General features: G+C 43.3%; 1 protein-coding gene across 2 annotated transcripts; it reads left to right on the forward strand.

The window, feature by feature from the left end:
- Positions 1-6,162: 6,162 nt before the first annotated feature.
- On the forward strand, positions 6,163-15,325 carry LOC138955180 (uncharacterized). 2 transcript variants are annotated; one of them, XM_070326842.1, is made up of 6 exons: positions 6,163-7,091; positions 7,543-7,664; positions 8,652-8,759; positions 9,619-9,726; positions 10,779-10,936; positions 11,943-15,325. In XM_070326842.1, the coding sequence occupies exons 2-5, from the start codon at positions 7,635-7,637 to the stop codon at positions 10,851-10,853; spliced, it is 321 nt and encodes a 106-aa protein (XP_070182943.1). In that variant the 5' UTR covers positions 6,163-7,091; positions 7,543-7,634; the 3' UTR covers positions 10,854-10,936; positions 11,943-15,325. The 2 variants fall into 2 exon arrangements, with proteins under 2 accessions (XP_070182943.1, XP_070182944.1); XM_070326843.1 differs by lacking the exon at positions 6,163-7,091 and having other exon boundaries at positions 7,114-7,664.
- Positions 15,326-15,527: the final 202 nt, after the last annotated feature.

Genomic DNA, 15,527 nt, shown 5'->3' on the forward strand with positions numbered 1-15,527 from the left:
GCCTTCGATGTAGTGATTGAAAAAAAAGGATGTTCTCAAATGGTTCAATTCTCATTTGGTCTGATTCTCAAATGGTACCGGTATACTCCCCCCCCCCCCTCTGGCCGCAGGCCTAGGAGTAAAATTTTTATAGACACTGACCTTCTTCCCAGGGGTCATTGACCCAATTTTAGCTATGAGAGGTGGTTCGCCCAGAGGCTGTAGAGTATACTGGGGCGGTCTCTTTGATGTCTTGAGAGGAAACTTGGCCAGGGTAGTACATGCACCAGAACTGGTGGACACCAAGGACAAACATGAAATCGAAGCAGTTTGCTTTCAGAGAGAACGGTCGTCAGCAACTCAAACTTCTCTGTTTTCTTTTTTTTTTTAAATCTGACTTTCTTTGTGGCCCCCTGACTCCGCCCCCTCCCTCTGTAAGGACCCTCCTCCACAAGGACCGATTTTTGTCAACATTTTAAAGGTCGCTAGAGAGGGGTTCCACTGTATGACCTAACCGCTACTGGCAGACGGCCTCAATCTTCACGCGCAAAGACGAGATTAATAGGTGCTCGGTTTTGGTATTTTGAATTACATTACATTAAACCTTTGTTGGGTTTCATGGTCATGGCAACAGCCATAATAATATTACATGATGTATAATATCATATTTCAGCATATGTGAATTACATGTCATCATACTAAACTGTCATACATTTTTATTCCTACATTATTCTGATTGATCACAACCAAACCTACTATCATTGGACACATCCAAATGCAAGCGCCTGTTCTTGACAATTTCTCTCTGATCTAAATATAAAATCAGTGCAATTTCCTGGGTCGGGCTTTGCCACAGACACTCACGGTTTGGCCTGTAGGTAAAATGTACAATGTATTTTCTGATTTGTGCACAAAAGCTTTTTTTCTTTTTTCTTTTTTTTAACATAACAATGTTTAATGTCACTGTATGTTTAAAAGACCATGGTCATATTTGTAAAAAAAATGTTAAATTAGAAAATAAATAACATTTTGGTTCATGATTTTTCCTACACCTGTGCTAAAAATAAGAAATAAAAATGTCGGGTATATAAGTCACTCAAATACAGCTAGGTATGAATGGCTCGGTTTGAGTTTGTTGCAGTTGACCCTGCACAATGCGACATATCATGTTTTTGTTGAACAATTTTGACGTCACCCCTCCCATAGGGTGACGTATTTCACAACTTCCTGTGTTACACAAACTCTGTGATGACCAATTTTGACGTCACCCCTCCCATAGGGTGACGGATTTCACAACTTTCTACAGATGAACAATTTTGACGTCACCCCTCCCATAGGGTGACGGATGTCACAACTTCCTGTGTACACAAACTGATGACGTATTTCACAACAAAATGGCGCTGCCCATGGTCAACCTCGAAACTATCCGTATAGAATGGGGGCGTCCTCGCCCCCATAAAAAAGGAAACTCCAGAAACACTGAACATATTCTTTGCAGCATTTCTCCTCAAATGTCCATTAGTCGTGTGTGTGTGTGTGTGTGTGTGTGTGTGTGTGTGTGTGTGTGTGTGGGTGTGTGTGTGTGTGTGTGTGTGTGTGTGTGGGTGGGTGTGTAACAAGCGAGTAAAAAGGAACACACAAAAACAAACAAAAAAGAACACCTTTATTCCGGCGCTTCCTGCTCAGTGTGTCTATGTAAACTGAGCGTCTTTTTGCGTGAGTTGTGCGTTCGTCGTCAAGAGAGACAAAGCTGAAAGGCTAGCGTGTGGAGTGGCAATTAACCGGTCTGGCTGCTCTGGTTTCTTCCCCTGGTCCTCTTGTTATGTGTGTGTGTGTGTGTGTGTGTGTGTGTGTGTGTGTGTGTGTACGTGCGAGCGAGCGAGCGTGCGTGTGAGGGTGCATGTGAGCGTGCGTGCGTGCATGCGTGCGTGTGATTCTCGAGAAAATGTAGAAAGGTATAAACTGTTGACGTTGAAGATAAGAAAGGGTGGGACTGGGAACATAGAATGCGCGAAGTGCGATTTATTTTCTCGGCAATATTCGTCCAGTTTGAAGTGTAACTGGTTTTTTTCACGCCTTATTTCCCTCAAAATTGCCATAGATGAACAGCAAAAGCAAGACAGACAAACGGTCCTGCGTAAAATAAATTGACAGACAAACACAAGCAAGCTGATGCTAAATCCTTCTCTTGCCTTCCCTACAAGTTGACTCTTTGCACGACTTTAACAAAAGTGACAGAGTTGTAAATAAAGCCGTTTTTGTCATTAAAAACAAAATTAAGGCTGATAACACACATGAACCAATCATGAGCAAGCATAACTATAACAGGGTTTGATCCCAGGGACGATCACCCTAGACCCCATGGACCCCAAACTTAAATTTGTAGGGGGTCCCTACCCTCCTCCCCCTCCCCCACACCTCAGTGGAACTTAAGAGAGTCCGATGATAAGGAGATTCATAATCTTGATTTCAGAAGGTATAATATAATATTCATTGCCGACACATAACTCTTAGCCATTTACAAAAACACCATTTTCATATGCGTCGGTACAGGTCTGGTATAACATTTTCTGAAAACAATAATGCGTGTACGCATAATTACGGATATGTAGTGCGTCCCGGGAACCGCTCTTCTCAGTTTAAGTGCGTCGTGGGATGTCCTCTGTGTATTTCTTGTACTTGATTTCGGTTTCTAGTGCTTATAGGACGCAGGGACGACCAGTTTATGTAGCCCTGAAATAACAGCAACGACAAAATAATTGCTTAAATAGAACGTAGCTTTTCGTTGGAGTACTGTCTAAAATCCTCAATCTATGCATTTTCTTATTGATCTTACGTCAGTCAGTGTCTTTTCTATTTCTTTTCTATTATTCCGTTTTGTCTTCTATTTTCTTTCCAAGATTGGCACAACGGACACGTGACATCGTAAGCCGGACATCCCCAATTTAAAGCGGAGAGAGAGAGAGAGAGAGAGAGAGAAGAGAGAAGAGAGAGAGAGATAGAGAGAGAGAGAGAGAGAGAGAGAGAGAGAGAGAGAGAGAGAGAGAGAGAGAGAGGGAGGGAGAGGGAGACTGAGAGAAAAAGGGAGGGAGAGAGTGAGATAGAGAGATGGGAGAGAGAGAGACAGACAGAGAGAGGGGGAGAGAGAGAGAAAGAGAAAGAGAGAGGGGGTGGAGAGAGAACGAGAGAGAGAGAGAAAGGGTGGGGGAGAGAGAAGGAGCGAGTGAGAGAGAGCGAGAGAGAAAGAGAGAGTGAGAGAGAGAGCGAGCGAGAAAGTGAGTGAGAGAGAGAGAGAGAGAGAGAGAGAGAGAGGGGGGGGGAAGTGATAGATAAAGAGCGAGCGAGAGAGAGCTAGAGAGGGAGAGAAAGAGAGAGATAGAGAGAGAGAGAGAGAGAGAGAGAGAGAGAGAGAGAGAGAGAGAGAGTGAGAGAGAGCGCGCAAGAGAGAGAGAGAGTGCGAGAGCAAAAGAGAGATAGAGACAGAGAGAGAGAGTGAGAGAGAGAGAGAGAGAAAGAGAGAGAGAGAGAGAGAGAGAGAGAGAGAGAGAGAGAGAGAGAGAGAGAGAGAGAGAGAGAGAGAGAGAGAGAGAGAGAGAGAGAGAGAGAGAGAGATTAAAGGATATTGAAGATTGATGGCCCGAGAAATTGTTCCTTCTCATGCATTATCCCCAGAAACGTTTTCGAATTTTGTGGGATTTTCTTTTTATTGTTAATTCCGGAATGCAGTTATCTTCTGAGGCTTCTGACCTTTTGCTCGAGTCATTGTCAAGGCAGTAAATATTATTTTCCTGCGAGTGGCAGCTTTGTTTTGAGATGTTTTCCCCCCTTACACAGAGGAGAAAAAGCTGGCAAACGATTTCATTCAATGTCTTCTTCCATTCCATTATTTTTTGTAGCTGCTTCTTTTTCGCAAACCTAATTCTGTTATTGAACAGTTCAAATAGATGTAACTTGTTTTTGCTGCTGACACAGCAGAAATCGCTGTCTTGGCCTTCAAGGTTAACCTTTGAAACGGCACTTATGCTGCATTTGATGTAATCAACACCCTTAGGCACCCATGATCCCCTTCAGGGTACTAATCTTACACACATACGCGCACACACACACACACACACACACACACACACACACACACACACTTGCACACACACACACACAAAGACACTGACACTCACCCACCCACACCCACCCACTCCACACACCCCACACGCACACACACACGCGCATACATGCACGCATATCCATGCACACACATGCTAACATTCGCACGCTGCATGGACGTTCTCACAGAGACACAGACAGAGAGACAAAGGCAACCACCCACCTACCCCCCAAAAAACCTTAAACACCCCCCCCCCAAACCCCCTCCTCTCCAACACATCCGCTAACGTTCTATGGTTTCTTCGAGGTGACACGCATCCTGCTTTTTCAACCACTCGCCCTTCTCTAAATCAAAGCTTGGGAAGGATCGATAACATTGTTGTGTGCATGTGGAGGTGAATCTGTTATTTGTCTTCAGGTTTCAAATGAATAGTCTCCTGTCCGCCCAGCCGACCTTCCCCTTGACCCTGCTTGTGACCTCGATGTTTGATGCCCCCCGCAAGGGGCACGGTACTCTGTAAGCACCCAAAACCTCAAAGAGATAACTGGCGTAACCTTCCTATTGCATAACCTCTTTTGGGAATTTACACACTTCAGTAAAATGGAATGCAACTGGTTGTAGGAAACACACAACGTAGATTAGGTTTTGCTCGCATGCTCATTTGAGAGACACACGGCACAGGCACAGTTAAGGCAAAAAAAAAAAAAAGGTCTGTTTACGGTAACATAGGCCCAAAAAATAGGGTCAGTAGGTCGGGATTTTTATTTATTTTTTTTTTCTCCAAAAAACCATATTTTTACGTTATTTTGCAAAAAAACCCAAGATTTTTTTTTCCCAAATGCCAAAAAAAAGTCTAGGGTCGCGCGAAAAAACTAGGGTCGGTCGGGTTACCGTAAATAGACCTATTTTTTTTTGGCCTAATGCAGCATGTGGCTGGTTGTAGGAAACACATCGCGTCATGCATCTATAGGCGAGATCTTCCAACCTGTATCCGGAAATGAAATCCAAACTCTAGAAAATGCCAGCAACCCTTAGTGCGTTCCGTAGCAAAAATACAGGGCGAAGTGAAATTGAAAACAAATGCTGTAAGGTATTCCTGGTGTTTGGTATCACTTATAGCACTGCAAATATCAGCCTGATTTAACGGTGATAAAACACAGGTTGAAATTCAGTTTCATAAAGCCAAATTGTGCATATTTTGTCGGGGTAACTCCTTAACGGAGCTTCTTTTGGGGCTATAATTGCAGGCCTTTTATCCAAACCCAAGATCGTACTGTGTACCTCTAAGGTCGATTTGAGGTCGTTTCTCGCCCACTTATCACAATCGTGCGACTCTTGAAAGTGAGGTGCACGAAGTAAAAGTGGGTGCCTCCCAAACGGGTGAGAACAAACTGCGGGGTCCTGATTGATAGGAATCACAAGAAACATCATTTTCAACTAATCCAACACCGCGGCTGACTTCCATCTAGCTGGTAACTTTCTCGTGTACCTCGGGCCTGGCCTCCAGCAACCCCAGGCCGAGCGTTATACTTGTCACTGTGAGCATGCTGTCTCGATCTATGCCCCGTGTTGACAGTAAAGCGGACACTAAACACAGCAAGTCGCCCTTAGTCGCTGGTCAATAAGCGGAAATTAAAGAAGACCTCGTATCGCCGGCACAATCCCCGGGCAAGATTGACTTGTCTTGTCAAGCCGATGGTGGTAGTGGTGTTGGTGGTGGTGGTTGGTGGAGAAGGGGGAGAGGGGGTGGGGTGGGATAAGGAGAGGGGAGGGTGGTTGGGTGGTGTAAGGAATCGTAACTATACGATCAGGAATGGATTGATGGAAGTGTGGTTTGGGTGTTGTGTGTGACTGAAAGTGTGGGCCGAGGGCGATTGCAAGGGATCATAAATACGACCAGGAGTGGATTGGTGGATGTGTGTTTGGCAGTGTATGTGTGTGTGTGTGTGTGTGTGTGTGTGAAAGTGGGGGCGTAGGGCGATAGCAATGAATCATAAGAACGATCAGGAATGGATTGGTGGATGTGTTGCAGGGAGTGTGTGTGTGTGTGTGTGTGTGTATGTGTGTGTGTGGATGTGTGTGTGTGTGTGTGTACGTTCCTATCCATCAAACCCGGTTCACGGCTAGTTAACACTCAGTACAAACTGGGTTCATTTGAAAACTCGGTGCATGAATCAGGAACCCACTTTTTTTAAGCATGAGAAAGAGTTGCAAAGGTGCTCTTGTACCCTTAAAAATCATTTTGGGTACAGAGACCCATTTTGAGGATTTGGTGCTTTTCGCGTGTATGGACGTCACACTCGCCTCAGCCGAAAGCTTGGTTGGACTTTTAACACTTACACACGATCAAGGGACGTCACTCTGAATTCCCCGATTTTCTTCAACATGGCGACTGTAGCCAGCAGTTAGCGGGATGGTCCTGTTAATTCGGTAAGTTGATTCTAGAGTTATCATTGATGACTTATTTATGTATACTGCCTCGATTTTAACTAAGGTAGAACATTAGCATGCGAACCAGGGACGAGTTGCTAATCGCTAACGCAGAAGCGCGTTAGAGTACTTAGACTTGCTTTCCAAGGCACTTTTGCCGGCTTTGCTTCGCAGTTTTCTGCTTTGGACTGGAGTGGAGTTTGGTTTTGTGCATACATACATCATTATATGTCATGATGTAATGAGTGTGCGACACATACTTTCACTTTTAATTTTAAGTTGCGATGATTTAAAATCCCTCTCAGGCTTGTCCATCGGTCCAAATAGATTTGTAGACTGATTCTGTAAACATCACATGTGCGTTGTTTTTTTTGTAAACGGTTTTCTGTCACAATCATGACAATGCAGACAAACACTTCTTCTTTTTCTCATTACTGAGGTGATATATACGGGGGCTAGCAATAGATGCATGTTGTCAAAAGCGTGGATGCATGGTTTTATCAAGCACGGTTTGCTTTGCAGGACCTGTTTTAAAGAGTCCCCATCACAAGAGGATTACTCATGCTGCAGGCTTCTCTTTGTAAGTGTACCTTTTCTACTGCTCAATTATTATTACTTTCTTTTTCATTAGATAAATGGTTCAGTAACCAAAATCCCAGTTATACATATGTATGATAATTGATAGTGTCTTTTTATCTTATCATTCAATCTAATATTGTGTCCTCGCAGAAGACACTTTTCTCCTAGTCCTAGCTTTCCTCATGCCACTTTGGTGTATAATCAAATGGGTACAACTACAGTACTAGCATGGCTAAGGGTAATTTAGTGATCTATAGACTCTCAACCTGTCCTCTGTGTTGGGTTAATTATAATTATCCTTAAAGTGTGTTAAACGCTCAATGAAAGAGAAACATGATTTATTCTACGTGCCTACTGCCTTGGTTGAATGATTTAAGTGTTGGACTCATGGTTCATGGCTGCAAGTTCAAAACCCGCTTGGTACGGAATGTGACAATCCATAATTATTTTAGGAGGAGAACCTCAGGAGGAGAAGAAGCGACAGGAGGCTGTGGAGAGACGTCAGGGCCTAGAAGCAGCCAAGACTCACGTTGTCGACAGGCCCATGTGTGGGCTGGCTCTGCCGACGACTCTGGTCAGTGGTCAGTTTAATCGTTATGGTGTATGGTCAGTGGTCAGTTTAATCACTGTGCTGTATAGCCAGAAGTCCGTTTAATCGTTGTGGTGTCTGGTCAGTAGTCAGTTTAATCATTGTGCTGTCTGGTCAGTTGTCAGTTAATCATTGTGATGTCTTGTCAGGAGTTAGTTTAGTCACTCACTGTGGTGTCTTGTCAGTAGTCAGTTTAATCATTGTGCTGTCTTGTCAGAAGTCAGTTCAATCACTGTGGTGTCTTATCAGTAGTTAGTTTAATCACTGTGGTGTCTTGTCAGTAGTCAGTTTAATCATTCATTGTGCTGTCTTGTCAGTAGTTAGTTTAATCACTGTGGTGTCTTGTCAGTAGTCAGTTTAATCATTGTGCTGTCTGGTCAGTAGTCAGTTTAATCATTGTGCTGTCTGGTCAGTAGTCAGTTTAATCATTGTGCTGTCTGGTCAGTAGTCAGTTTAATCATTGTGCTGTCTGGTCAGTAGTCAGTTTAATCGCTGTGCTGTCTTGTCAGTAGTCAGTTTAATCATTGTGCTGTCTGGTCAGTAGTCAGTTTAATCACTGTGCTGTCTTGTCAGTAGTCAGTTTAATCATTGTGCTGTCTGGTCAGTAGTCAGTTTAATCATTGTGCTGTCTGGTCAGTAGTCAGTTTAATCATTGTGCTGTCTTGTCAGTAGTCAGTTTAATCATTGTGCTGTCTGGTCAGTAGTCAGCTTTGCTTCACATTGCTTCCTGAGTCCTGTATTGTGTTGCCATGGTCATAACCATCACATTGCTTCCTGAGTCCTGTATTGTGTTGCCATGGTCATGACCATCACATTGCTTCCTGTGTCCTGTATTGTGTTGCCATGGTCATAACCATCACATTGCTTCCTGTGTCCTGTATTGTGTTGCCATGGTCATGACCATCACATTGCTTCCTGTGTCCTGTATTGTGTTGCCATAGTCATGACCATCACATTGCTTCCTGTGTCCAGGAGGAGAAGAAGCGACTGGAGGCGGCGGAGAGACCTCAGGGCCTGGAAGCAGCCAAGACTCACGTCGTCGACAGTCCCATGTGTGGGCTGGCTCTGCCGACCGCTCTGGTCAGTAGTCAGTTTAATCGTTGTGAAGTCTGGTCAGTATAATCGCTGTGCTGTCTGGTCAGTAGTCAGTTAATCATTGTGATGTCTTGTCAGGAGTTAGTTTAGTCACTCACTGTGGTGTCTTGTCAGTAGTCAGTTTAATCATTGTGCTGTCTGGTCAGTAGTCAGTTTAATCATTGTGCTGTCTGGTCAGTAGTCAGTTTAATCACCGTGCTGTCTGGTCAGTAGTCAGTTTAATCATTGTGCTGTCTTGTCAGTAGTCAGTTTAATCATTGTGCTGTATGGTCAGTAGTCAGTTTAATCACTGTGCTGTCTGGTCAGTAGTCAGTTTAATCACAGTGCTGTCTTGTCAGTAGTGAGTTTAATCACTTTGCTGTATGGTCAGTAGTCAGTTTAATCACTGTGCTGTCTTGTCAGTAGTCAGTTTAATCACTGTGCTGTCTGGTCAGTAGTCAGTTTAATCACTGTGCTGTCTGGTCAGTAGTCAGTTTAATCGCTGTGCTGTCTGGTCAGTAGTCTGTTTAATCACTGTGCTGTCTTGTCAGTAGTCAGTTTAATCGTTGTGCTGTCTGGTCAGTAGTCAGTTTAAACATTGTGCTGTCTGGTCAGTTTAATCGCTGTGCTGTCTGGTCAGTAGTCAGCTTTGCTTCACATTGCTTCATGTGTCCTGTATTGTGTTGCCATGGTCATAACCATCACATTGCTTCCTGTGTCCTGTATTGTAAATGCCATGGTCATAACCATCACATTGCTTCCTGTGTCCTGTATTGTGTTGCCATGGTCATGACCATCACATTGCTTCCTGTGTCCTGTATTGTGTTGCCATGGTCATGACCATCACATTGCTTCTTGTGTCCAGGAGGAGAAGAAGCGACAGGAGGCGGCGGAGAGACGTCAGGGCCTGGAAGCAGCCAAGACTCACGTCGTAGACAGTCCCATGTGTGGGCTGGCTCTGCCGACCGCTCTGGTCAGTAGTCAGTTTAATCGTTGTGCTGTCTGGTCAGTATAGTCAGTTTAATCACTGTGCTGTCTGGTCAGTAGTCAGTTTAATCATTGTGCTGTCTGGTCAGTAGTCAGTTTAATCACTGTGCTGTCTGGTCAGTAGTCAGTTTAATCATTGTGCTGTCTTGTCAGTAGTCAGTTTAATCATTGTGCTGTTTGGTCAGCAGTCAGTTTAATCACTGTGCTGTCTGATCAGTAGTTAGTTTAATCGTTGTGCTGTCTGGTCAGCATAGTCATTTTAATCGCTGTGCTGTCTGGTCAGTAGTCAGTTTATTCGCTGTGGTGTTTGGTCTGTAGTCAGTTTGGTCATTGTGCTGTCTGGTCAGTAGGCAGTTTAGTCATTGTGCTGTCTAGTCAGTAGTCAGTTTAATCGTTGTGCTGTCTGGTCAGTAGTCAGTTTACTCACTGTGGTGTCTGTCAGTTTAATCATTGTGATGTTTTGTCAGTAGTCAGATGAATCATTGTGCTGTATGGTCAGTAGTCATTTTAATCATTGTGCTGTCTGGTCAGTAGTCAGTTTAATCACTGTGCTGTCTGGTCAGTAGTCAGTTTAATCATTGTGCTGTCTGGTCAGTAGTCAGTTTAATCACTGTGCTGTCTTGTCAGTAGTCAGTTTAATCACTGTGCTGTATGGTCAGTAGTCAGTTTAGTCATTGTGCTGTCTGGTCAGTAGTCAGTTTAGTCATTGTGCTGTCTAGTCAGTAGTCAGTTTAATGGTTGTGCTGTCTGGTCAGTAGTCAGTTTAATCATTGTGATGTTTTGTCGGTAGTCAGTTTAATCATTGTGCTATATGGTCAGTAGTCAGTTTAATCATTCTGCTGTCTGGTCAGTAGTCAGTTTAATCATTGTGCTGTCTTGTCAGTAGGCAGTTTAATCACTGTGGTGTCTGGTCAGTAGTCAGTTTAATCATGTGGTTTGATGTTCTACCGTTTCTTGCTTTTATATCCGTGGCCCCTTCAAAGATTTCCTTGTTACTTAAAAGGACAGTAACATCTTGAATGTTGTGGCACCTTGCAGAGTCGGAAGAACCATCTGAAGAAGTGTGCGTCCAACCTGGATGTGGAGACCCACCAGCTGCTGTCTGCTGTATAAAGACAGGAGGAGAAACATAGTACTGATCCCCCCGCCGACCTAGCTCGAATGGTCATGGATCAAAGCCCCACCACCACGTCAAGGTAGGTACGGGAGGATGTTGGAAGATGTTCATTTCCATTCTAGAGGTCTGTACATAGGATTCACAACTCTTGTATTGGTGGATATGTAGGTTTTCACATCCCTTCAATATATAGGCATATAAGTGGGTATTTCTCCTCTGTGGACCGGTGGGTTGGTAGATATTCACATCCAAAGATAGGTGAGTAGGTAGACACTCACTCCAGACAGCATGGTAATCCGGCTAAGAAGATGAGTCGTTTGTTAGATGGGTAGGTAATTAGCTCAACCCGGAAGGGTGGGTAGGTAAGAATGCACATCCAGAGATACAGTAGTTGGGGAGGATGATAAGTATTCATTCATCCTGTAGAGGTGGAGAGGTAGGGATTTAATCTCCTTTTATACCAGATAGATATCCACTCTCCTTTTGTTTTGGTAACATTTTTCAGTGAATGTAAACAAGTTGCTGTAGGCTGTATTTTTAGAAATCTCGGCTAAAAGTGTTCTTGCAGGAATGCTTATGACCGGGTGTGTGGTAAACATAAAATGTTACAATAATGTTGACTGGTAAGCAGTGTTTGAACAGCTGAAATGAAGACAGTGAGATTGTGGCACACTGTTTTCAACCCCTTTGTTTTTAAGTGATTATTTTTGAAGTTTGTCAGCTATTTTTACAGCGAAAACACGGCATTTCTGCGTTGTACTATTTTTTATTTGACGCAATCAGAATTACTGGACATATAGTAATTTTTCACCAAAATTAATAAACAAAATTATATTTTCACTATGTAACTATAATAACATGCTGACCTATCTTAAACTTCTTTTTTCTAATGTAAATCTTGACATATTCAAGTACATTTTGTTTTTTAGGGTGTGAGTCTACTTTTGATGCTCACATTGTGGCACTGAATCATACCTATCGTGTTGACTTTTGGCACAACATCAGCATACCGCTAGTTTTACAGACACAACACAGCGGAGCTGAGCTAGTAGAGTGAGCAATGTCTTTTTCCCTTCTGTTTTCAGAATGACACGATTGAAGAATCCTGAATCAGATGACCTGGCTGATGAAGAGGACAATGAAACAATGTCCATGGTGGAGTCTTCTTCATCGGAGTGGCTGCCAAGTGACCCTGATACACATGACAGTGATTGTTATGTCAGTGATTCTGAAAGCATACGGGTTAGTGAATCAGAAGAATCAGTTACTGATGAAATAATGTATCCTATGCTTAGTGACTGCGTACACAAAGATAGTGAGCCAAAATCAAATCCACAGCCTGATGCACTGACAACCAACAGCATGATGGACCGACTTCTGTCACGTGTCCACAGCCTGATGAACCGACTTCTGTGGCGTATGCACAGCCTGATGAACCGACTTCTGTGGCGTGTGCACAGCCTGATTCAGAGTGTACTACGGGCGGGTTGAAAAGACACTGTTGCATGTTTTGCCAGAAGTTGAATACAAAAATGTCAACGCACCTCACGCGTTGTCATGCTCTAGAACCAGAGGTTTCGGCAATACTGAAAATGGGAAATGGGCATCCAGATCGGAGAAAAGCCTTTATTAAGTTACAGGATGAAGGTGATTATCATTATAACTGCAAAGTTCTCGGGGATAAAGAAGGACCACCCCCGCGGGTTAGGGGGAAGAATTTACTCGATGCTCCCCAGCATGTCATAAGAGGCGACTAACGGATTCTGTTTCTCCTTTTACCTTTGTTAAGTGTTTCTTGTATAGAATATAGTCAATTTTTGTAAAGATTTTAGTCAAGCAGTATGTAAGAAATGTTAAGTCCTTTGTACTGGAAACTTGCATTCTCCCAGTAAGGTAATATATTGTACTACGTTGCAAGCCCCTGGAGCAAATTTTGTATTAGTGCTTTTGTGAACAAGAAACAATTGACAAGTGGCTCTATCCCATCTCCACCCTTTCTCCGTCGCGATATAACCTTCGTGGTTGAAAACGACGTTAAACACCAAATAAAGAAAGAAAGAAGGACCGCTGATTCCGAAATACAGAAAGAGCATAGAACCTACAACACAACCAGACTATAGGGCATGTCCTCACTGCAAAGCTATTTATCGCAGACAGCTCTTGTCCAAACTTGAACCAATCTGCCCACACAGATCTTGTGATTCAAAACGCTTGAAGAAAGGACAGTGTGCCATCATTGGCAGGCTATTGCTTCCCCTGCCTCCTGATGTCAGTTCATCATTTTTCGCAAATGTTTTGTCCAAACTTAAGAAAGATGACATTGGGCGTATTGTCATGGCAGATTCATTGATTGTGAGATATGGCAAGAGACTATATTCCAGAAGAGATTGTGAAGAGCACACATATGGTCAGATCAATGGCCGTTTGAGAGAGCTCGGGAGGCTTTGTCTACTGCTAAGGAAGAACACATCAATGCAAGTTGCAAACTTAACTCAGGCCATTGACCCAGCCAATTTTGACGCAGTGTTGAAGTCAGTTCGAGAGCTTGGTGAATTCGATCAAACAGCAAACATGTATAGCAAAGGTGCTCTTGTAATGAAAATTGGGTACAGCTTGAAAAAGTGTGCACAAATCATGAAAGCAGAGGCAATTAAGATCAATGATAATGACACCCAAAACAAGTGTGAGCGGTTTGAGGCTTTGTACTCCAGTGATTGGCAGACTTGACTGAAACTAAAAAGAAACTTGTCAACATCTTTCACACCCAGTAAGGTCATATATTGTACTACGTTGCAAGCCCCTGGAGCAATTTTTTGATTAGTGCTTTTGTGAACAAGAAACAATTAACAAGTTGCTCTATCCCATCTTTCCCCTATCCCATCTCCCCCCTTTCCCTGTCGCGATATAACCTTGAATGGTTGAAAACGACGTTAAACACCAAATAAAGAAAGAAAGAAAGAAACATCTTTCACAGGGTTGAGATCAGGGGGAAATTCAATAGAGCAGTTCCAATACTTTTGACACCAAGCATGGTGGAAAGTGTTGAGTCGCTGATTGCCATGCGCTCCCTCATGGACTTACACTCGCCTTACCTGTTTATCACAGCCACTGGTCAAAGGCCATACCGTGGTTCACAAGTGTTGCAAGACTGAAGAGTATGCCAATGCTGCTCAGATGCGTCATTATTCACTCCAACAACATTGCGCAAGCAATTAGCCACACTGAGTCAGGCTATGGCTATCTCTGAGTTAGATCAAGATATGCTTGCCACATTCTTGGGTCATGACCTGCGAATCCATCGTAGCATCTACAGACAAACCCTTGATGTAGTGCAGAAAACTAAAGTTGCCAGCTTTTTGCTCAGGGTAAATCGAGGAGTTGATCTTCCGAAAATGGATAAACGGATGGTCCTCAGATGATGTTTTTGGTGTGAAGTGTATTGTACAGTTGGTCTTATGCAGCACAGTTGTTAGGTGCGTCTTACATTTTGATGTCAGGCTGCAGTGTATGTTGGGTTCCGGCCATAAATGGATGGTCCTGAGATGGGTTTTTTGGTCTTGTCTTCTCTTTCCAGAATTGGATACTTTTTTTTTGGCAATGATTATATATGAGGACGAGGATGATTCAAGATGATGCTATAAAGTTCAGTTCCAGTCTAAGACAAGGCTGTACTCTACGCTTCCTTTTATAATCTATCCTGGCTTCAACCAGGCCTGAGAGATACAGACACCTGCAGTTTTGGTCAGGCAATTTGAGCAACTCTTGGAGACTCATCCATTAAGTAGGTGAAACTCCACTGTGTAGCCCCAAGTCTTCCCATTTGAGCCCATAGCATATATTCAATTGTGGGTAAGAGTCAGAGCCAAACAATTCCATAGATGTATATGTGTGTAATAAGACTGGTACTCACCACCATCCACCCCCAAATCCACGACGCTAGCCACAGAGGCTGGTTATGATGCACAGTATTTTATTTGTTTACATATGTGTGTGTGATGTGCAAGAGCTTTGATGTTAATAACCATAACAAAATTATATTATTTTGATTTGATTCTATTGGACCAATTTTGATGCCATTTAACATGAGATAAGTTTTCTTGACTTGCCTGTGACACAAATGTTGATATGTTAATAATGACAGTTTAACGATGCTGTTAAGAACGGTTTATATTCTTTCCTTGTTGATGTAATGGACCATTTGTGATGGTGTTTAGCCAAGATTGATACAAAATCAAGCTTTCTATGGTCCGACTTGACAGAATATATTGTATCTGAAAATGACCTTTATGACAAATAAAGGAGGTGGAGAGAGAGGGACATCTACTGGATCTGAAAGCCTAGGTTGTGATTTGTACCTATTCACCTAGCTAAAAGCAGCTTAGTTTTCTCAGCCAGGAGAGCCTTTTGAGGACATTCAACTATTGGGAAGTACCCAGAGGAGTAAACTTCCTCCTCCCCCCACCCCCACCCCCACCCCCCCCCCCCCCCCCCCCCCCCCCCCCTTCCGAAGGCTGCAGCAAGCCAAGCTACGTATGTTCACTTGTTTTCCTGGGTAAATATTTTGTCAATGCATATTTCTTTTCAATAATGTCAGGGAAACATTGTTGCCATGGGAGATTATTTGTATGTATACTGTACTGACAGTGACACAAAGGACAGCTGGAAGAAAC

This window comes from Littorina saxatilis, unplaced genomic scaffold (assembly GCF_037325665.1).
Source record: "Littorina saxatilis isolate snail1 unplaced genomic scaffold, US_GU_Lsax_2.0 scaffold_1019, whole genome shotgun sequence".
Classification (NCBI taxonomy): domain Eukaryota; kingdom Metazoa; phylum Mollusca; class Gastropoda; order Littorinimorpha; family Littorinidae; genus Littorina; species Littorina saxatilis.